General features: G+C 42.6%; 1 protein-coding gene across 1 annotated transcript in view; it reads left to right on the top strand.

Annotated features, from left to right (window-relative positions):
- Cacna2d4 (calcium voltage-gated channel auxiliary subunit alpha2delta 4) overlaps positions 1-23,573 on the top strand; it is a 108,430-nt gene that overhangs the window by 35,739 nt on the left and 49,118 nt on the right. Inside the window, exons 19-25 of the mRNA XM_046459834.2 lie at positions 6,207-6,268; positions 7,309-7,376; positions 9,295-9,340; positions 9,415-9,512; positions 11,004-11,097; positions 20,572-20,667; positions 22,764-22,891. Coding sequence (XP_046315790.2) covers positions 6,207-6,268; positions 7,309-7,376; positions 9,295-9,340; positions 9,415-9,512; positions 11,004-11,097; positions 20,572-20,667; positions 22,764-22,891 — 592 coding nt within the window. The remainder of the gene's footprint in view (positions 1-6,206; positions 6,269-7,308; positions 7,377-9,294; positions 9,341-9,414; positions 9,513-11,003; positions 11,098-20,571; positions 20,668-22,763; positions 22,892-23,573) is intronic.

Genomic DNA, 23,573 nt, shown 5'->3' with positions numbered 1-23,573 from the left:
TTTAGTTTGGGGAAATGTAGTTCCAGCTCAGCTATTTGACACAGTACAAATTCTCTACAAGAACCAAATGGAAACTTTTTCTTTTAACATTAGACCTATTGTTTGTATATTTAAGATGTACATATAATGCCTTAATACACATGCGTAGCAAAGAGATTACTACAGTCAAGCATGATGACTGTGCCCATCATCTCATATACAGCTACCTTTCCTTTTTATCAGCTTTTCCTATGGAACTCTACTCTCCTGGATAATCACTGGGGTACAGTATTGTTTCAGTCAGCTTTTTCACTGCTGTGACTAAAAGATTGGACCAGAATAATAGTAAAGGAGGAAAAGTTTATCTGGAGGCACAAGGTTTCAGAGGTCTCACTCTAGAGACAGCCAGCTCCACCCCTTGGGGGCTCCAGGTGAGGCAGGTCATCATGGAAAAAGAGTGTGGCAGAGGGAAGCAGCTCACATAATGATCAGGGAGCAGAGACCTCCACTGGCCAGATACAAAAGGTATACCCCAAAGCCACGCCTCCAATGACCCACCTCCTCCTGCCACACCCTACCCACCTTCAGTTACCGCTCAGTTAATTCCATCGGGATTAACATTTCTCATGACCCAATCATCTCTTCCTCTAAACCTTCTTGCATTCATTGTCTCATACATGATCTTTTGGGGGATACCTCACATCCAAACCATAATAAGTATAATATTAACTATAGATCTCTAGACTTATTCATCCTTCCAAACTTGTACTTTGTGGCTTTTTTTTTTTTTTTTTTTTTTTGGTACCAGAGATTGAACTCAAGGGCACTTAACTACTGAGCCACATTCCCAGCCCTTTTTTATATTTTATTTAGAGACAGGGTCTCACTGAGTTGCTTAGGGCCTCACTAAATTGTTGAGGCTGGCTTTGAACTTGTGGTCCTCCTACTTCAGCCTCCCAAGCCACTGGGATTACAGGCATGCGCCACTTTGTAGCTTTTGACCTACATCTCCTTATTTTCTACCCACCCATCCCTCAGCTGCTAGTAACCACTCTTTTACTCTGTTTCTGTGTATCTGACCTTTTGTTATAGGATTCCACATGATTCCATTGAGATCATGCAGTATTTGTCTTTCTGTGTCCAGCTTATTTCACTCAGCATAATACCCTCTAGTTTCTTCCATGTCATTGCAAATGGCAGGATATCCTTTTTAAAGGCTGAATAATATTCCATTGTATATGTAAGAATACACATTCTCACAATTTCTTTATCTATTCATCCATCAACAGGCACTTTGGTTGTTTCCATATCTTGGCTATGGTGAATAATAGAGCAGTGAACATGAGTTTTCAGATAATTTTGCAAGGTGCTGATTTCTTCTGAAAATATATACAGCAGAGGGTTTGCAAGGTCATACGGTAGTTCTATTTTTTATTCTTTTAGGAACCTCCATGCTGTTTTCCACAGTGACTGCACCAGTCTACATTCCTACCAAAAGTGCTCAAAGGTTCCTTTTTTCCACATCCTCACCAATACTTGTCATCTCTTGTCTTCTTTGATATTCCAGCCAGGCACAGTGGCACATGCCTATAATCCCAGCAGCTTGGGGGCTGAGGCAGGAGGATGGAGAATTCAAAGCCAGCCTCAGCAATGGCGAGCACTAAGCAACTCAGCGAGACCCTGTCTCTAAATAAAATAAAAAATAGGGGTAGGGATGTGGCTCAGTGGTCGAGTGCCCCTGAATTCAATCCTCAGTACCCACCCCACAAAACTCATCCCAATAAGTGTGAGATGACAGCTCACTGTCATTTTCATTTGCATTTCCCTGATGATTAGTGATGGTGAGCACCTTTTCCTATGCATATTGGCATTTTCATGTCTTCTTTTGATAAATGTCTATTCAGGTCCTTGGCCTATTTTTAAACTGGGTTGTTTGGCCTTTTGTTATTGAATTGTGTGAATTCTTTACATATTTCCCCCTTATCAAATATCTGGCTTGCAAACACTCTCTCTAAGCTGTGGGTTACCTCTTTATTTGTTGATGGTTTCCTTGGATGTGCAGAAGCCTTTTAGTTTGATGTAGTACCACTTGTTTATGTTTGCTTTTGTGGCTTGTGCTTCCAGATGGAAGTTTTGAAATCACAAAATACAATCACCAAAATGAAATTTTACTAAATGGGCTTACCAGCAGAGTGGGAGGGAAAGGACAGTCAACTTGGATATGGATTAATTGAAATTCCTCAGTTTGAAGAACAGGAGGGAAATTGAAAGAAAAGAAGAAAGGAAATGAGGGAAGACACTTAGTGGCCATGGGACAATAAAAGTGATATATGTTCCTGTTGTCCCAGAAGGAAAAGAGACAGATGGAGCAGAAAACAGAACTTGAAAAACAAATACCCAAAAATGTCCTAAATTTGGTGAAAATATCAACCTATGGATCCAATAGTATCCACAAACCCTATGCAGGAGAAAAGGAAAACTATATGTGGGCACATCATAGTCCAGCTATGGAAAATCAAAGCTAAGAGACAATTTTCAAAGAAGCTACAAGGAAAAAAAAAGATGCATCCTATAGAAGAAACAAAAATAATGATGCCAACTTCTCATTCAGAAACAATGAAATACACCTTTAAAGTGCTGGAAGGGAAAATATTCTGCCAATCCAAATTTCTATATGTAGAGAATAGAACCTCCAAAAATAAGGTGAAATAAAGAACTTTTCAGATAAAGGAAACAGAGGCTTCATCACTATGAGACCTGTACTACAAGAAATCCCTAAGGATATTCCTCAGGCTGAAGAAAAATGAAACCAAATGTAAACTGAGACCTACAGAAGAGAATGAACCACACTGGAAAGAGCAAATAATGTAGCTTAATATGAGGCTATCTGTTATTTATTCTCTTAATTTCTCAAAAAGCCAATTGACTATTAAAAGCAAATAATGGAATAATACACATGGAAATGTACATAGTGTGGTAATCCCAACAAAGTAAGGTTAATCTGACATAGAAAAAACTAACCAAGCAATGTCACTCATCACATTGACGGAATAAAGGAGAAAAGTCATATGATCATCTCAAGAGATAACAAAAGAGCACTTAACAAAATTCAATTGGGAACAAAAAGAAATTTCCTCAATCTGACAAAAAAGCACCTATGAAAAACCTAAAGCTAATTTTAATGATGAAATGCTGAATACCTTCTCCCTAAAACTGAGAGCCCAGCAAGGATATCTGCTTGCCTCTTCCATTCAACATTGTCCCATAGATCCAAGCCTGTGAAATGAGCAAGAAAACAAAATAAATGCAAACACTAGAAAAAAAGTAAAATTATCCTCATTAACAGACAAGATTATTGTGTACCTAGAAAATCTCAATAATCTACAAAATGACTTCTACAACGGGTAGATAACTTTAGGATGTTTACAGGGCACAAGGCCAACATTATAAAAATCTATTTTATTTTATAGTTAGCAGTAAATACTTGGAAAATTAAATTATTTTTAAGTTCTAGTAGCATCAAATATTATAAAATACTTGGGGATAAATGTAAAAAAAAAAGTTTATAATGTCCTACCTCTACACTGAAAACTACCAAACATTGCTGAAAGAATATCAAATAAAAATTAGATAAATAGAAAACTATAACCTTGTTTATGAGTTGTAAGATCAAAATTGTTAAGACAGATGTTTGTTTTTCCCAAATTGGCCTACAGATTCAACATAATCCCAATCAAAATTTTACCAGACTTCTAGAAATAGACAAGGTGATTCTAAAATTGATGTGATAAAATGCAAAAGATCTAGAATAGCCAAACTATCTTGAGATAAAACAACAAATTTGAATGATTCCTACAACCTAGCTTCAGAAATTACTATAAATTTCTGATGCTACAGTTGCCAAACAGGGTAGTATTGACAAAAGAATGGATGAATGGATCAATGGAGAATCCAGAAATAGTGCCACACACATACTGTAAATTAATTTTCAATAAAAATACTTTGGCAAATCAGTAGAGAAAGGAATGTCTTTTCAACAAATGTTGCTACTACAACTGAATAAATGGGATAATTTTTGTGTGAGGTCTGAGATATAGTTTACTAAGCTATATCTCAGACCTCACACAAAAATTAATTTAAGATGAAGTCTAGTCCTCAATGTCAAAGCTAAGACTATAAAGTTTTTAACAAGAAAATGTTTTTTTAAAAAGGTCTTCTCAACATGATAGTATGCAGATTTCTTAGGCAAAAATACTAGAAAATCAAATTTGAGAAACTGCACTTCATCAAAGCAAAAAGTTCTGCTCATCAAAAGACAATCATAAGGGGCCTGGGGTTGTAGCTCAGTGGTAGAGAACTCGCCTAGTGCACATGAGACACTGGATTCCATCCTCGGCACCACATAAAAATAAAATAAAGGTTATTGTGTCCACCTACAACTAAAAGACAAATATTAAAAAAAAGACAAACACAAGAAATTCAAAAACAAGCAAAGATCGTATCCACAATATGTAAATAATTCCTACCAAGCAATAACAAGAAGACTCACAATGCAGTAAAAAAAAAAAAAAAAAAAAATTGTCAAAGTAATTGAGTAGACACATCAAAAAGGAAGATATACACATGGCCAATAATCACTTAAAAAGCTGCTTAACATTATAAGCCATCAGAGAAATGCTAATTAAAACTTCGAGATTCTATTTCGTACCCTCCATAATGGCTAAATTTTTTTAAAAATGAAAAAGAAGGATCCCAGGTGTGGTGGCACACGTCTGTAATCCCTGCAGCTCAGGAGGCTGAGGCAGGAGGATCATGAGTTCAAAGCCATCTTCAGCAACTGCAAGGTGCTAAGCAACTCAGTGAGACCCTGTGGCTAAATAAAATATAAAATAGGGCTGGGGATGTGGCTCAGTGGTTGAGTGACCCTGAGTTCAATCCCCGCTACCCACCCTACTCTCCCTGCAAAAAAGAAGGAAAAATTTAAAAAGTGATCTCCAATTCCAACACTCAAGTCAGCCCACCTCGGAGCACAGAGCTCCTGAGCCCATCATCACCTGTGCTGGTTCCTGATTCCCCAGGACATCCCCATGACTGCTCTGTTGAAGGGACCCTAAGGGAGGAGCACTCTGATACAGAGGAGGCAGAGAGACTCTCTGGTCAGTGAGTCCAGGGCTAGAGAACCACTCCTCTGGTTTGGTATAAAGCCAGTTTCCTACCAAAGCAAACCTTTTTTGTTTTTTTTTTTTTTGGTGTCCGTCTTCCTCTACATTCCTTCCAACATCTCACTCCAATTTCCAAAGTGAAAGAAGAAAAGTCAGGAGTGAAAGGAATAGAACAAATCCTGAGCCATCTTCAGAATGCAGCTTTCCCGACATAAACCTCTGTCCATGGGCAGGACAATCCACAGAGCTCCAGAGCCCAGCAGGCAACTTCACAGCAATCTCACGCAAGAGATATGAACATGAGTCATGATTTATAAATGAGAACACTGATGCTTTGAGCAGTGAAGTGATTTTCCCAGGAACACACAGCTTGGCCAAGCTGGGCTCAAATCCAGATTTGTTTCAGCCCAGCCCGTGCCCTTGGCCACTGTATGCACACAACCTAATGGTACAAATTAAACTGCAACTTAGAACACAGCAGCTTAGCAGGAAAGAGAAGTTGGAAGAGGGTGATGTGGCCGGGGACCGGGGGCACAGTGGGGAGGGGTGGGTGTCCCTCTTCTTTCTTCCATGGTTATATGGAGAGAGAAGGAGGGTCGTAAGCGGACTGTCTATTTATGAGCTCCAGAAGTTTTCTGCGTGGACAGCCAGCTCCTCTCTGATCCCGTAGGAACCCCAGAGTCACCATCTGTCTGCATTGCCCAATATGGCAGCCAATAGCCAGACTGGACTTCTAAATTTAAACCTGTGTTAATTAAGGTTAACTAAAATTGGAGTATTCCATTCGACAGTTGCACATTTCAAGCGCTCCATAGCCACAGGCAGCTGTGATGGACGGGGTAGGTCCAGGTCCACCCCAAGAGGCACAAACTGCTGGACCCTGAGATGATTTTTCCTATGGATGTCAACATGATGGGGCGTGTGGTGGTTGTCAGGGAAGCAGTATGGGGAATGAGGGGAGTGTACAGAGGTGACTCAAACCCAAGGGTGTCAGGCAAGGGGCTAAGTGGTCCCAGAGGCCACTCTCCTCTCCAGCAAGCACCTTCTCCTTTCTGCTCTTTTCAGAAGCGAGTTCTTTTCCTGACCAATGACTACTTCTTCACAGACATCAGTGACACGCCTTTCAGGTGAGGGACCCCACGCCTTATTAGCAGGGGTGGAGGTGGGGTGGGCAGGGTGGAACACAAATACCAACAGCTCAGGGTAGAACTTCCAGAACTGAGGGATGGGTTTTCTCATATTGAGTTGGCAGTTTTGTGGTAACAGCAAAAGACCCAGGTCAGCATTCAGGGAAAGGTCTAGACCTGCTTTGCCCTTGTAGCCAAATGTGCTGGTTCTGCACTCAAATTCTTGGTTTGAATCCCAACTCTATCACTTATAAGCTGTGTGACCTTAATCATCTTATTTAACCTCTCTGTGTCTTAGATTGCTCATCTGTGACATGAGGGTAATAATAATAGCTACTTCTTGGCAGTGTTGTGAGGATGAAATGACATGATCTACTTAGAAGATCAAAGCAGTAACTTCTTGTAAGATGAAAGGATCTATTTGAAATATCTCCTAGGTTCCCTCCCACTGTACAAATATTTGACTCCAAGCATTATACAAATTGGTAAACAAATGATCCTTATCTCTGAATTGCTTCCTTTCCCAATAAATTCCTGTCACCATGCCCTGACTGCAGAATTTTAGAATATTAGAATACCCAAGGAATTTTGCAAAATGGCCAATGCTCAAGCCTCTTTAAAAGTCATTATGTCTTTTAAAGCTCCCAAGATTCAGATCTGACTTCTACCAGGAGAGGTGGGCATGGTAGGACTCACCAGGTGGGAAAGGAATCTTCTAGTGAGACATACAAACCTTTCCACATTTCTGGGTCAGGGGTGGGGGGGACTGTGAGGTTCACAATGTGCCTGGCTTAAAATGGGATCTGAGGGGCTCCTGGTCTGAAACTTCCAGGGCTTTCTCAGGAGGAAAGCCCAATTTAAAAGTAGTGGTGCTGTCTCAGTTCTAGAGGGGACAACTTGTGAGGCCAAGGCTGAAGAAGGGGGTTTGACTTGCATGCTCCTTGTTGGGGCCAAAAGCTCCTAACCTGAGCTAAGAACCAGTGGGTGCAGTGGGATATTGTCGGGCACATGCTTCTGTGTGTCTTCTCTTCTGTCTGCAGCTTGGGAGTGGTGCTGTCTCAGGGCCATGGGGAATATGTCCTCCTGGGGAACACATCTGTGGAAGAAGGTGGGTCAGGTCAAGGACCAACGGACAGGAAAGTGGGAAAAATGGACTCTCCCAGGGTGGAGCCAGTTTGACCACTTCCCCATCCTCCTGCTTGAGAGCAGCCCCTAGGGGTAGTGCCACCAGGTAGGGAGGACATGTGTGTCCCTGATGCCCAGGACACACAGGATCTGCCAGTCAGCTGTCAAACGGTCAAAGCCAGGCTTACCACCTGTGCATGGTCAGGTCAGGGAGGCCTTGCTGGACCAGAGGAGGAGGAGGGGCCGCCCAGGGAATGCATTTTACCCATCAGAAGGGCTGAGCAGCGGGTGGCAAAGGAGGCTGGGAAGAATGTGGGAGCAAGCTGAGTGTGGTGGTGCTCACCTGTGCCCCCAGCTACCAGGGAGGCTGAGACTGGAGGAACTCAACCTGCCCATGACCTGCAGCTGCCTGGGCCCCTTGAGAAAACAAAACCTATATCCTGGAGCAGGGTCTCAGGGAGTCCTGGGAAGGCGTGGGCATGATGCTGTTTAGCACCCACATTCTGTACTTTCTTCCTGCTGAGCCCTTTAATGCATCCATCGCTTCATCATTCTACCACCACCCCAGTCATTGTCCGCTCTCCCCTGGACAACCACAGCAGCCTCTAACTGGTCTTCCTGCCTCTTTCTTTCTCTGAACTTCTTCCCAAGGGATCTTTCTAGAAATACCAAATCTGACAGCGTCCCTTCTAACCACCTCTGAATTCTCACTCCCCCTTCACCAAGCTCCTAGTTCTTCCTGTGTGCTGGCTTTCCCCTGGAAGCCTCTCCTCTCTGACCCCACTCTTTACCCCCAGCTCACTTCAGATGACACTTTTCTGGGTGCTACCCTGCCCCTCCCCCAGCCTGGGTGAGGTTTCCGCTCTGTGCTTACCTGGAGCTCTGTGATGTTGGAAAGCCCTCCTTGTCTGTATTCCACAGTCCCCCCAGCCATCAAGGTCCCCAGCCTTCACTGTGCCTTCTTCTTCCCTATGCTCATTTTCCTCTACCTAGATACTCCCAGGTTACATTGCTCCAGGAGACAGAGAGCCGTCCCTCACCCACTTCTGGTCCAGGGGCTTAGAGCCCTGGAGTCAGTTGGGCCTCTGTGGGTGAAGGAGTTCCCCTCTTTAAATATTTGCAGCTGTTTGTGGTCTGTGTCTGTTCAGTACCCCTTCAAAGGTCTCCCACACGCCCTATTGGCCTTTCTATATTCCTTTCCTAAAATAAAATTTTTTAAAAATCCTTATTGAGCACCTATTTATGACCAAGCACTGGCAGGTGTCAGGAGGGCATTTGCTCATTTGTTCATTCAAAAGCATGGACTGAGCTCAGGTGCTGAGCTAGGCAAGAGGCTCCTGGGAGCACACAAGACAGACATGGCCCACTTCTGGGCTCCTGTCTGCTGGCCACTGAGCTTGGTCAATTCCAATGGAGCCAATGAAGGCCAAATCACTGGTTTCAAAATATTAGCGCCTTGGAGGGAGATGCTAAGAGAGATAGATATGGCCTCCTCAAGGAGCTGCTGTCTAGGGGAAGCATTAGGACTTGTCTAAAATAACTAAGATTCCACCTGGAAAGGGCAGAGTGATGTAAAAGCTGAAGGAGAAGGAAAAGGTGGCCTCTGGCTGGCCGGGTGGCTCATGAAGACGTGATATTCATCTTGAACGTTGAAAAATAGGTAGGATTCAGACGTGAGGCCATGGGTAGAAAAAGCTTTCCAGGGAGCTGGGCCCACATGGGCAAAGGCATGCCTGTGCAGACCCAGCCTGTTCCCCTGAGTGAGCCCCTCCTCTGGGCTAAGAATGAGAAAGACCAGAGCCCAGTCCTGCCTTCAGAAGCACATGGGCCAGTCCCTTCCACACACTCCGTGTGCACAGCCTGTACAGCAGCATCATCCTGAACGTGCACTCTGGTTTCAGGCCTGCACGACCTGCTTCACCCAGATCTGACCGTGGCCAACGACTGGTAAGCAGGGAGTAGAGGATGGGAGGGAAGAGGGGAGATTTTATATTGAGGTAACAGACTCTCTGGGGTTCCAGGATCTACTGCATCACAGATATTGACCCAGACCACCGGAAGCTCAGCCAGCTGGAGGCCATGGTCCGCTTCTTGACGGGGGAGGATCCAGACCTGGAGTGTGAGTAGGGCCTGCCCGTGCCCATGGAGGTCAGCTAGGCCTCTGGGATCCCACAGCTCAGGGCTGAAGGGAAGGGAAGGAGTGAAGGGGGAGAGGAGGCTGCCACTCGGCCCTATTCCTGAGCACATGGAGGACTTAGGGAGACTCCCAAAGAAAGGGGCACAACCATCTTAACCATAGGGCCAAGCTCTGGGGACTGTGGTGACCTCAGGGTATCCCCATGTCATGGGCTGGGATCCTTTTAAGCCTCTATCAACTGAACATTGTTAAGGGCACCCCCCACCTGACAGATCTGTCCCCACTGCCACCTAACAGTGCGCCCCAGCAAGTGAAGTCCTCAGCTCTGTAGAGAAGAACATTTGGCCAGATGGTGGGTGCATAAAGCCCATGGCCCACAGGCGTTTTCTGAGCCTCTAAGTCTGAGGACCAACCTGAAGTTCCCCTGCACAAAGGCAGCTGGAGAGCTCACTGGGCCACACTTTCAGCAGGCTCCTCCGTCCTCTTGCCTGGTCATTCTGCTACCTAGGTGTCTCCCCATCTGCCTCTCAAGCCAGCCCACCAGTTTCTTTATTTGCTCATTCACTCATTCCATTAAAGAAATCTGAATGGAGCCTGCACCTTGTGTCAGGCTCCGAGGGAGGTGTTAAAGTTACAGAGACAACCCAGGCAAGGCCACTGCTGTCACAGAGCTTAATCTAGTGGCAAAACCAGACATTAAACTACTAGGCACACGTATGTAGAATTTAAGTTGTTAGAATCATGATAAGCACCTTGAATAGGGTATTGCATGGAGAGAAACAGGGCCTGTTTAAATGGACAGGCAAGGCAGACCACCTTGTCAGGCAGTGTCACTTAGGCTAAGAATGAAAAAGAGCCCCTGAGTATCTTAGTAGGAGTTCCTTTGGGGGTGACAAAAATATATGGAACTAGATAGAGATGGTGGTTGTACAACATTGTGGATGTACTGAACACCACTGGATCACACACTATCAATTGGTTAGTTTTGCACTATGTGAATTTCATGTCAATAAAAATAACATTTTAAAAGAGAGGAAAAGAAAGAGCAGCCCATGCAGAGTCAGGCCAAGGGAACAGAATATACAGAGGTGCTTAGACAGGAAAGAGCTTGGCAAGGTCAAGTTCACAGACTGATAAAAGGCCAAGGTGTCCTTCCAGTCAAGGAGCAGATGGAGGATGGGGGATGGGAGGGGACAGGGGTCAGATACCAACCTGATGTCATTGAGAGAGTCTCCTAACTTCATAGAATGTCCATATTAGAAAGAACCTTCGACATTATTCTGTTCTGCTAACATCTGTTTTGGAGTTGAAGACTAGAAAGCTGAAAGAGGTGATTTCACTTCCTCAAACTCATGCATCCCAGATGCGTGTTCACGAGGTACATCTTGCTCCCTGAACTTTAGAAGGGCATGTGAGCTGAGGTCGTAATCAGGGGGCCTCAAGTGGCTTGGTTTCCTTTGGCTTTGCCCCCAGGTGATGAAGAGCTGGTGCGGGAGGTGCTGTTTGACGCGGTGGTGACAGCCCCCATGGAAGCCTACTGGACAGCGTTGGCTCTCAACATCTCTGAGTAGGTACCAGGAGAGGCTGACAGTTCGCAGGAGGAAACACAGCCAGGCCTGTTGCAGGCCCCCATCTTTCCCTTGGCTGAGTCAGGGCCCCTCCTACCACCTGGCTGGCAGCTCAGGAGCACCCACACCCTCTGGCCCAAGATGAACATGAACGATGATGAGGACAGGGACATGTGGGGAGGGGTGTGGGGTGAGAACGACCTTCGCACAGCCTCAGGAAGGCAGGGGCTCGGCACAGCTTCCACGCACAGCCCACGCTGCTGCCTGCTCCTAACTTTGAAAAAACACTGAGTTCAGGTCCCTCGAGGCACAGATTGGTATCCCTACCCCAGGACAGCCCCCATTCCAAGAACCCCTCTCTCTAGATTGGAGTCTAGCCATCAGACCTCATTAGCTAAAGTGCCCTGGTAAGAGCAGTTCAAATGGGTCGGAGCTTTGTTTCCAGTAAGTAAGGTCACAGCATCCATGAACTTGACCTCAGTGTTTCCTAGATCCTTCGGTGTCTGATTACAAATAGGTAAGTAAAACATGGTTGGAAAGAGCACTTGTGACTCTATAACTTTTTGGGTATAATTTTGAATCATGTAGATATAAGTTCTATACAAAATTAAACCTGAAATAGATAAAGAAAAAGAATTCAGTAGCCCAAGCACTAAGAACTTCCTGTTTATGAATCCATTTGCTCCTCACAGCAAGCCTGTGATATAGCTGCTATCATTACTCTCATTTCACAGGCATGGTCATACTGAGCAGCTTACCCAGGGTATTACACCTCATAAACAACCCAGCGGGAATCCAGCAACCAGGCCCTTCTGCAAAAGGCTGGACCCCTACGTTTGGAGAGGAGGAGCATGATCTTCCTCTTTCCAAGTTCAGAGATGAATCACAGATATTTTTTAACATTGAGAAACATTGAGGAGCAAATGTTCTTAGCCAGGTTGTGCGTTAGGAAAGATGACCTGGGAAATGAATATAAAATAATATAAAGCTAAGGAGAAAGATGATACAACTGCCTCTGTAGATGCAGGAAAGGGATTTGAACAAGTAATAGTATCCATTCATGGTTTCAAAAAATACTTGATAAAAACAAAGTGGGCCTACGATTAAAGTCAGAATGTTAATAGGGCTTGAGGCTCTCTCACTGAAGAGGAAAACAAGAGAAAGGAGGCCTTCCCCCACCCCGAGCCACAAGGTCAGAAGGTGCCATCAGACAAGAGAAAGCACTTAGAGGCAATGAGGGCTAGAAAGGAAGAGGTAGAATCATCTCTATTTAAAGATGATACGATTAGGACTGGAGATGTAGCTCAGTGGTAGAGTGCTTACTTAATATGCACGGGTCCCTGGGTTCTGTCCCCATCACTGCAAAATCAATAAAGATAACAAAATCATACACTTGGAAACTCCAAAAGGGTTAACAGGAAAACTACCATGGCCAACAAAAGAATTTAGTAAAGTAGCAGGTTATAATATCAACATTCAAAAATGAAAGAAGACATAATGTGCAAAGACAAATTTATTTAAAAGAGCAAGAAATAAAATGTAATAAATTTATAAGAGTATAAGAATATATAAGGCATATACTATAAGAACTGTCCAAAAACCTATATAAAGAAAATTATGAAACACTCCTGAAAGACACAAAAGTAGACTTGAACACATGGAAAGACATACGGTGTTTTTGAATAGGAGGACACAACATTAGAAAGATGTTAATCCTCCCAAGTTAATTTATAAACTTAATGCAATCCCAATAGAAATGCCATCAATATTTTTCTGCATCCAGATAAATGGATTATAAAGTTCATTTAGAAGAATGGTCAAGAATAGGCAAAAAATCTCTGGAAAATATAAAGCAATGAAGCCAGAACAGCCCTGCCAAGGTACTAAGACATATTACAAAGCCTCTACGGGTATGAAGTGTGGTACTGGCATGCAAAACGTCAGGCAGACCCAGGGGACAGAATAGAAAATTCAGAAATTCGTCTGCATGCATGTGGAAATTTAGTCTATGACAAAGCATCACGTCAAATCAGTGAGGGGAAGATGGGGTTTTTTTTCATAACTGGTTTGAAAGCCATATGGAGAATGATAAAATTGTGTTCTTTTCTTGTACCATACACCTGGATGAAGTCCAAGTGACTCAGAGATTTAAATGTAAAAAATAAAAAAATGAAACTATATAAGTACTAAAAGAAAACATGAACTAGTTGCTCTAAAACCTAGGAGTGGGGAAATCTTTCCCATCAATGACTCAAAATTCAGAAGCAATAAAGGAATGACTAATAAATTTAACAACATAAAAATGTTTGTATGGCAAAAATAAAAACATAAGCAAGGTAAAAAGAGAAATGACAAACTGGAAAATATTTACAATTATGAAACAGATAACGTGTTGGTTATGTTATATATTCATGATAAATAAAGAACTTCAAAAATAGAGAAGTGAAAGACCAACTATTGCATAGGAAAAGTGGTCAAGACATACGAATGGTTCATAGAGAAAAAATGCACTTATTCCTTACATAAATGAACAATACTCAACCTGTACCAAGGTGGTACTTCTCATCCATTAAATAGATAACCATCTAAGATTGTCAGCATGTACTGTGTGTGAGATAATTAGCAAAATTATGTATACATTTAGCTTATAACCCAGCAATCCCAAAGACACAGGAAGTTATCTCAAAAATACACTGAAAGAGATGAGAAGTTGTACACATAAGTACCACTTATAGAATAAGAGATTGGAAACAACCTAAATGCACACCAGTTTATTTAACACTAGTTAAATAAACTATGGTAGATCCACACAATGGAATACTTACTATGCAACTATAAGAAATGATACATTTGTCCATATGCTGTATGGAATTATTTCTAGCGATAGGAAAAAGGTGTGCTTAATCCCCCCCAACATTTATCTAAAGAGAAAAAATAAAAATATTTTTTCAGAATTACCTACACAGGTATACATAGACATGTAGGTATATACATATTCATTTTTTGTTTGTGTTTTATTTGTTTTTTCAAACTTTTAAATTTAATTTTTTTGTACTAGGGATTGAACCCTGAGGCATTTTACCACTGAGCTACATCCTCAGACCTATTTATTTTTGATTTTGAGATAGGGTCTTGCTTGCTAATTTGCTTAGTGCTTCACGAAGGTGCTAAGGCTGGCCTTGAACTTGTGATTCTTTAGTTCAGTCTCCCACATCACTGGGATTACAGGTGCGCACCACCACACACAGATAAATTTATTTTTGAACTGACACAGAAAAACTGTAGATTTATGGAATAACATGTGATGTTTTGAAACACATACATTGCATAATGTTTGAATATCCATTGCTTCAAATACTTATCTTTGCCTTATGGTTAAAATATTCAAAATCATTTCTTCTAACTTTTGAAATGGACAGCACATTGCTGTTTTCTGTAGCCACTCCACTGCTCCATTGTACACCAAAACTTTGTGCTCTTAACTATAACTTCATACCCACTGACCAACCTCTCCCCATCTTTCCCCACAACTCTCCCTGGCTTTGGTAACCACCACTCTACTCTTCACAAACATATTTTTTAATGAAATGGAAAACCAAGTAGAAAGTCGGGTGCAGTGGTGTAATCCCAGCGACTCAGGAGGCTGGGGCAGGAGGATTGTAAGTTCAAAGCCAGCCTCAGCAACATAGTGAGGCCTTAAGCAACTCAGTGAGACCCTGTCTTTAATAAAATTTGAAAAAGGGCTGGAAATGTGATCAGTGGTTAAGTACCCCTGGGTTCAATCCCTGGTACCAAAAAAAAAAAAAAAAAAAAACAACAACAACCAAGATGTTACTATAGGAAGAGTGAAAGAACATGGGGACAGATATATAGAACATTTTCTCTGCATATGTCTTATTTTTAATCTGGACTTTGGAACCCTGCAAAGCTTTATATAATTATAAAACATTAAAATTTAAAAATTAATCTAGGGGTTGAGGCTGTGCCTCAGCGGTAGAGTGCTCACCTGGTGTGTGTGAGGCACTAGGTTCAATTCTCAGCACCACATGTAAATAAATAAAATAAAAGTCTGTCAACAACAAAAAGTATTTTAAAAAATAATCTAAAAAATAAAAATCAAATAAAACTAATAAACCTAATTATGTATCAAGCTCATGAAATAACTACACAGGGAAAGTCTTTCAAGGGGCATTAGAACTATAAACACTAAATAAATGAAATCTTAAACTATGTTAAGTAATTACATTGTTAGAAATTGTATTGGCATTGTTATTCAAAATAGGGGGTATGACAAATTTTATTATATTGCTGTCATTAGAAAAATTTCAGCAAAATAAAAAAGATATGCAAATTTTAAATTAATTAATTAATTTTAATTAGTTATACATGATAGCAGAATGCATTTTCATTCATCGTACACAATTGCAGCACAAGTTTTTTTCCTTTGGTTGTACTTGATGTAGCATCGCACCATATGTGCAGTCTTACATGTACCTAGGGGAATAATATCCATCTCATTCCACCATCTTTCCTGCCCCTATACCCCCTCCCTTCCCCTCCCTTCCCTTTGCTCAAAGTTCCTCCATTTTTCCCATGCCCCAGCCCCCATTATGGATCAGCATCCACTTATCAGAGAGAACATTGGGTCTTTGGTTTTGGAGGATTGGCTTACTTCACTTAACATGATATTCTCCAACTCCAACCATTTACCTGCAAATGCCATAATTTTATTCTCTTTCAATGCTGAATAATATTCGATAGTATATATATATATACACATTCCATTGTGTGTGTGTATATATATATATATATATATATATATATATATACACACACACACACACACACACACAACAGTTTCATTATTCATCTATTGAAGGGCATCTAGGTTGCTTCCATAGTTTAGCTATTGTGGAATTGAGCTGCTATGAACATTGATGTGGCTGCATTACTATAGTATGCTGATTTTAAGTCCTTTGGGTATAGACTGAGGCGTAGGATAGCTGGGTCAAATGGTGGTTCCATTTCAAGTTTTCTCCATACTCTTTCCAGATTGGTTGCACCAATTTGTAGTCCCATCAGCAATGTACCAGTGTGCCTTTTCCCCCACATCCTCGCCAACACTTATTGTTGTTGTATTCTTGATAACTGCCATTCTTGATTTGCATTTCTCTAATTACTAGAGATGTTGAACATTTTTTCATATATTTGTTGATCGATTGAATATCTTCTTCTGAGAGTATCTGTTCAGCTCCTTAGTCATTTATTGATTGGGTTGTTTGTTTTTTTGGTGTTAAGGTTTTTGAGTTCCTTATATGTCCAGGAGATTAGTGCGCTCTCTGATGTGCATGTGGCAAAAATTTGCTCCCACTCTGTAGGCTCTCTCTTCATCTCATCAATTGTTTCTTTTGCTGAGAAGAAGCTTTTTAGTTTTAATCCATCCCATTTATTAATTCTTGATTTTATTTCTTGTGCTTTAGGAGTCTTGTTGAGGAAGTTGAGGCCTAATCCTACGTGATGAAGATTTGGGCCTACTTTTTCCTCTAATAGGCGCAGGGACTCTGGTCTAATTCTTAGGTCCTTGATCCACTTTGCTTTGAGTTTTGTGCATGGTGAGAGACAGGTTTAGTTTCATTTTGCTGCACATGGATTTCCAGTTCTCCCAATACCATTTGTTGAAGAGGCTATCTTTAAGAGATGCAAATTTTTAAAATTAAAGAAGTTTTATATAATGTTAAATATGAATTGGAAATATCAATTTGAACCCATGACATGTTTTCTCTTAGAGAATTAGAAAGAATATCTCTGTCTTTTACCTGAAATGCTTGCTAAAGGTCTCTCCACTGAAAGGACTAGCCTCAGTGAATGCCCCCAACCCCAAACTAGATTCAACACTAATCCTCATTAAGATGAACCTCATTAAGATGAGTCTTGGAGAGAAGGCAGGGGATGTGGAGATAAGAAAAATAGTAGAATGAAACAGACATTATTACTGTATGTATGTATGTGACTGTATGACCAATGTGATATACTACAATATGTATACTCAGAAAAATGAGAAATTATATCCCATCTATGATTGATACATCAAAGTATAAAAGTGCACTCTACTGTCATATATAACTAATTAAAACAAATTTTAAAAAGAAACTTTAAAAAATAAATAAAAGTGAAGTTCCTTCTGCAAAGATTAAAAACTGAGCGTTTTGGAATAAAAAACATTTAAAAAAAAAAAAAAAGATGAGTCCTTGGAGAAATGTCTGATTCCAGGACAGGGGAAGTTAAGTAGATAAATGAACCCAGAACATCTTGTCATGCTAAGAAGTAAACCATTACCAAAGACTAATGAGATTGTCCCCAAAAGATCTCAGAGCCAACGTGAAGAGGCCTCACAGGCTAAGATTGGGATAGTGAGAGCAGCAAAAGGAGCAACCATAGTAGGTTAAAACACATTGAATATGTTCAGATCCTTGTGTTCATAATCATACTGGGAAAGAAAAGGAACCTCATAGGTCAGCTTTGAAAGATGTTAGGAAAACAACTCATTTAAAAACTGGTAAATAAACAAAAAGTAGCAATTATTTATTATGCCTCTACACAAATTGTACTGCAGGACAACCAAACATTGATGAGGGGAAGTTTTTCTAAAATATAGAAAAAATAAAGATGTATACCTATTATACAACCCTTTATCAATCAGATAATATGTGTCTCTGGATGGGGAGTGCACCACTTGTATGAATCCGCTTCCCCTTACCATAATTAAATGCCCAAGCCAATTAATTTAAAAGAGAAAAGGTTTATTTAGCTCTTGGTTTGGTGGGTTCCAGTTCATCAGGCAGCTCCATTGCTTTAGGCCTCTGGTGAGGGCAGCACATCATAGCAGAGCAAACTTCTTATATAATGAGCCAGAAAGCAGAAAGAGAGAGACACAGGGTCCCCCCAATCCCCTCAAAGACACACCCCCAATGACTAACTGTCCTCCCACTAGATCCCACCTCCTAAAGGTCCACAGAACCTCCCAGTAGTGCCACCCTGGGCATCAAGGCTTTAATATCTTGACCTTTGAGGGTCATTCTCCAAACCATAGCAACTTGTAAAAGCTCAAACCTGAATCTAAGCAGGACCCCAAGTCTAAGTGCCAGCTTATAAGATGTACAAGGTTCAGAAGAGCATGCTAAATAACACCAAAGCATCACAGCCAAATCCACAGTGTGAGAAACTCCACAAGACAATGACCTTGTTTGTTCAGAAAAGAAATTGCAAGGAAAAGAGAAGCAGAGAATGAGAAAGGAGAGAGAAAGGGAATCAGGTTAAAAGACAGTGAGGACTGCTAATGGGTGTGGAGTTTCTTTTTGGGGTGATGAAAATGTTGTAAAATTCACAGCAGCAATGGTTTCATAAGCACTCAATTGTACACTTGAACTAGGTAAATTGTATGGTATGTGAATTAGATCTCAATAAAGACAGACTGATGACTAAAGAGAGAGATCAACCAATAGTCAGAATCTGGTTCAACCAAACTTCAATTGGATTATCTGATGATATTGAGAAGCTACAGAGCCAGGCATGGTGGCCCACATTTGTAATCTCAGTGGCTTGGGAGGCTGAGGCAGGAGAATTGCAAATTCAAGGTCACCTCAGCAACTTAGTGAAGCCCTAAGCAACTTAGCAAGACCCTGTCTGTAAATAAAACAAAAATGGCTGGGGATGTGACTCAGTGGGGAAGTGCCCCTGGGTTCAATTCCCATTACCAGAAAAAAAAAAGAAGAAGAAGAAAGAAAAGAAAAGAAATTATAGGATTTTTTAAAAGGTATGATAATGACATTGAAGGTTTTTTTCAAAATGTCTTTTATTTTAATGATAGAAATTAAAATACTGATGAAATATCTGGGATTTTCCTCAAAATAATGTCATCAGTTGGAGGGGCTATAGATGAAACAAGAAACGTGGCTTGATTACTGTTGAGACTGAATTGTGGGTGAAGAGCTCATTAGACTTTTGAATAGAGACTGCCATCCGGATGCTTTCTGGAGACACCCCAAGGGCCTGACTCAGTGGGTCTATTGCCAGACACTGGTATCTGTGATGCTTAAGACCCACAAAATGCCCAGGAAAAACCTGCAGGAGCCCTTCTCTGCAGCGCTGAGGTCGGGGAGAGGAGTTTCCAGACCCTTCTACTCAGTGACTTTCCACACTTGAGACCATCCAGTTCTAAATACCTACCATCCATGGACACTGCATGGTGCCACCTCTTCCCACGACCTCCTAGCCTCGAGGAAAAGTGCTGCCCTTGGCGATGCTTTGGCATTGTTCACCTTGATGCTCAGGAAGTCCACAGATCCAGGCACCAGAGAGAAATGGGGTCACCACTGCCCAGAAGTTGGGCTTAGAACAAGAATATTGACCAAGTCAGAAGTGATGGCCTCCACCCTGGGTCATTCCCTTTCAAGCTCCTGCTGTCATTCTTTGCCTGATGGTGTTGAGACTGTGAAAACAATCCCATTGAGCCACCTTATGGATCATTCTTTTTTCCAATCTTTTCTTCCTTGATTTTTTTTTATTTGTTCTTTTTAGTTACACATTACAGTAGAATGCATTTTGACATATTATATATACATGGAGTACAACTTCCCATGCATGTAGTTGTACATGTTGTGGAGTTTCACTGGTTGGTGTGTTCATATGTGAATATAGGAAAGTTATGTCTGATTCGTTCCACTGTCTCTCCTTTTCCCATTTCTCCTCCCTTCCCTTCATTCTCCTTTGTCTAATCCAGTGAACTTCTATTCTTCCCTCCCCTCCCCCATCTTATTGTGTGTTAGCATCCACATATCACAGAGAACATTGGACCTTTGGTTTTTTGACATAGGCTTATTTTACTTAGCATATAGTCTCCAGTTCTACCTATTTACCAGCCATTGCCATGATTTCATTTTTCTTTGTGGCTTAATATTCTATTGCCACGTTAGAAAGTCTACTGGGACTTCTTGCAGATAGAGACAGTGCCTGCTCCTCCTTCCCTCATATTCCAATCTCATGGGTAATAAGTGGAAATGGCTTTTCAATTGAGAGAAGCTATGGATGTGCTGCTCATGAGAAGTTACCATTCCATAGGTCCCAAGATGAAATCTGTCTTTCGGGTTCCTCTGCTTTCCAGGCCCAACTCTCCTAAAGCTAGAGGAGCCAGATTTGGCAGAGCCGAGATAGGCTCAGAAGGAATACCGAAAGAGGAACAACGCTGCCTAGAAGCTGGGGGACCTGATATAACAGGGGGACAAGGGTCGAGGGCATCTCATGCAACTCCCCAAGAACTTAGCCTTCCTACAAAGTTCCCCCTAAGCCAAGCAGGGCACAAGCTAGGAGAGGCCCAGAAAGTCCTGAAGGTCTTCCCTGAGCTCTCTGTGACCTTCTTGGGGACCTACTATAGCAGCATCTACATGGTCATTCCTCTTGCTTTGCTTGCCTCACAGTGAGTCAGAGCAAGGAGTGGACGTGGCCTTCCTGGGCACCCGGGCTGGCCTCCTCAGAAGCAGCTTATTCGTGGGTTCCGAAAAGGTCTCCGACAGGTGAGTCCTGCTGGCCACCCCAGTGAACATGATCCCTGCAGGGTGGGAAAGGACAACATTCAAGGGTGTTCCATGGCACATGGCTGGACAGAGGAGAGACTTGGTTTCGATATGCTGGGAGCTGGGAGTCCAGGAAGGGCAGGAGGGTTAGATTTACACATTGAGAAAATATGAAGAGTTACTATTCTACCCCAGCTTGGACACACCTGGAGGACAGAAGTGGTCCAGTCAGGGAGGAAAGCAGCCATGCCCTTGAACTTGGGAAAGTTGAACAGAGATTTCACTCAGAGGGAAACCCAAAATTGTTTTCCTCTCTAGGACCAGTCTCTGTGTGATGGACACAGTCACTGGCTGTGTCCCCTCCTTTGTAAACATTTTTCCCACCTAAGGGGAGAGGGGCTGTTCCTGGGGCCCAGTATGTATGGTGCTTCACTATGGCACTTTTCTGAACAATCTATGCCCCCCGCCCACTTTTTTAGTAAATCATTAGATTCTAACTCTAATCTGATGGACTTCCAGATGGAACCCCTGGGGGTCATGGAAGGCTAAGATTCTAAGCCAGTAATTTTCAATAGGGGGCTGGGGGGTGTGATTTTGCCCCCACTGCAGGGGGCATTCAGCAATGTCTGGAGATATTTTTGGTTGTCATAACTGGGAGAGGTAGGGATTTTGCTACTAGCACCTACCAGGTAGAAGCCAGAAATGCTGCTAATTATTCTGCAATGCACAGGATGGCCCCTACAACAATTATCTGGTTCCCAATGTCAGCTGTGCCAAGGTTGAGAAACTCTGCTCTAAAAAAGACAGATTCTGGGAGAACCTTGTCTGCAGGGGCCCAGGTACCGCCAGGAGGGTGGGAGCCCAGAGCAGGGGTGGGAGTGGAGGTGAAGGAGCAGCGCCACCTACTGCTCTGCAAACCAGGAGACTCAGACAGGTGAGGGCCACCAGGTACCCGGAGAACCGCAGAAACCTGACCTCCTCATCCGGCTTCCCACCCACTCCCTGCTCCTCCTGCTAATTCCAAGCATACTCAGGCACCAAGCGCCATCTTTGAGCTTCTTCCAGGACTCTGTGACAAATCCACACTTGCTAAGCAAAGCTGAAGCTTTCTAGGAAAACAAATTAAGTTGCTCTTCCCTCTCCATTCCTCCTTCCTTCTCTTCCCACTCCCCTCATTCTGAGCGAGTTGGAAAGAGGAAAACGGCTGGCTGTCTCAATGACTCCCGGCACCCCTCTAAAGGGCATCTAAGAATGGAAAAAGGAGCTCTCAATACAGACAGGATTTCCCCAGGTGGCAGAATACCTTTGCCTCCTGCAGACACAATCACCACGAAGGGCTGCAGGTGCACTGCACGATCCCTAAAGGACTCCCTTCACTTAGACCTAGACCGTGGTGTGATTGGCAGCCCAGGAACCGTGCAACCAAGCAGATCTGCTTCTGGAATATACAAAGCCGTCATTCTCAAAATCAAATATCAATACCCCACCTTGTGGATCAGCCAGAACCACTTGAATCTCCCACCCCCACCCAGCCTCTCCCAGCCTCCCAGTCTGCTCTAGACCAACACTCCCTTCTGTAGGCTGCTGAGCGTCCAGGGAATGCAAAGCCATAATTAGCAAGGTAAAGCTGCTCAGAAAAAGGAAACCAAAGCATTCTGAAAAACCTAGAGGCAATAACTTTTGAAGTAACCATTTTTGGGTAACGTATGCCCCTCTTATTAGTGCTGTGATAGAACTGACTGTATGGTTGACAGTACAGCCATGTTAGTGAAAAAGAAGTTAAGCTGTATTCAAAAGAAATAAACCCTGCAGGCAAAACAGTCTGCATATGTCCTCCTAGGACAGAACCCATGCTTCTTCTAGTTACTGATGGACCATCAGATGTGATATTGTTTTTACTTCCTGACAGGTTTGCTGGGGAATAGTATCTGGAGCAATACAATTTAGGGGCTACTGCACTCCGTCTACCTGCAACTCTGCCAAAACAGAGAGGAATTGCTATCTTGGCTCAGCCAAGATGACCTTGTATGGAAAAAGGAAAGAGGGATAAATATATTCCCAGATTTGGAGGAAGTGCCAAATCTTCCTCTTTACAGGATGTTCCTGATGCCTGATGATGAGACCAGTGTGTTCACGATGAACAACTTCCCTCTGTGGTATCGCCAGGCCTCCGAGCAGCCTGCTGGTAGCTTTGTCTTCAATCTGCGCTGGGCAGAGGGACCAGGTAATCCACACCCGTGTGCTTTGGAGCTGTGACCAAGATGGGGATGTTTTTCTTCTGCTGTGCCCTTAGTGGAAAATGGGAATGAAATATGGGACAGAACATCCAGATCACCAGGGTTTCCTTCCTACCTTCCCTCCTGACCCACATTAACAACTTGAGAAAACTCTCTGAGTCTTCCCTTGCTTTGGTCCCTGTGTAGAATGTAGGGCTGGTCATTCCCAGGCTAGGAGTCAAAGTGGTCATTTAAAACTCCAGCATGGAATAAAGAAAAAGATTTAACCCAAAAGTCAAGAGAGTTGGATTCTAACCCAAATTCCAAATATGAGATCAAAAGGGTTGATCACTAAGATTCTTCTATTTCTAAAAATCTGAGTGCCTTTGAAAGTTCCTCAGACTACTCAAATGAAAGTGCCAGCCTTTGTCTCGTTGGAGAGCAGCTGTACTTAGCAAGTCTACAGGGCCACCATAACTCCTTCTAAACAAACAAGAAGCAACTGGATGTCTATCCCTTGGGATCACCCAGGAGCAGCAAGGCAGGTGCCCAGGATGTAAGGAAAATAGCCAGGACAGGTCTTCACAGAGTAAGTCACAAGTCTCTACAAGGACCAAGTGGAGTCTAAGAGCTGCTGATATCCAACTCTCATCCCTGCCCCCTGTGGAAAATGGTCAAGAAGAGAAAAAT

This window comes from Marmota monax, unplaced genomic scaffold, assembly GCF_021218885.2.
Source record: "Marmota monax isolate L192 unplaced genomic scaffold, Marmota_monax_Labrador192_F-V1.1 WCK01_AAM20220418_F8-fsc00163, whole genome shotgun sequence".
NCBI classification, from domain to species: Eukaryota; Metazoa; Chordata; class Mammalia; order Rodentia; family Sciuridae; genus Marmota; species Marmota monax.
This window is presented reverse-complemented; position numbering and strand designations above follow the sequence as displayed.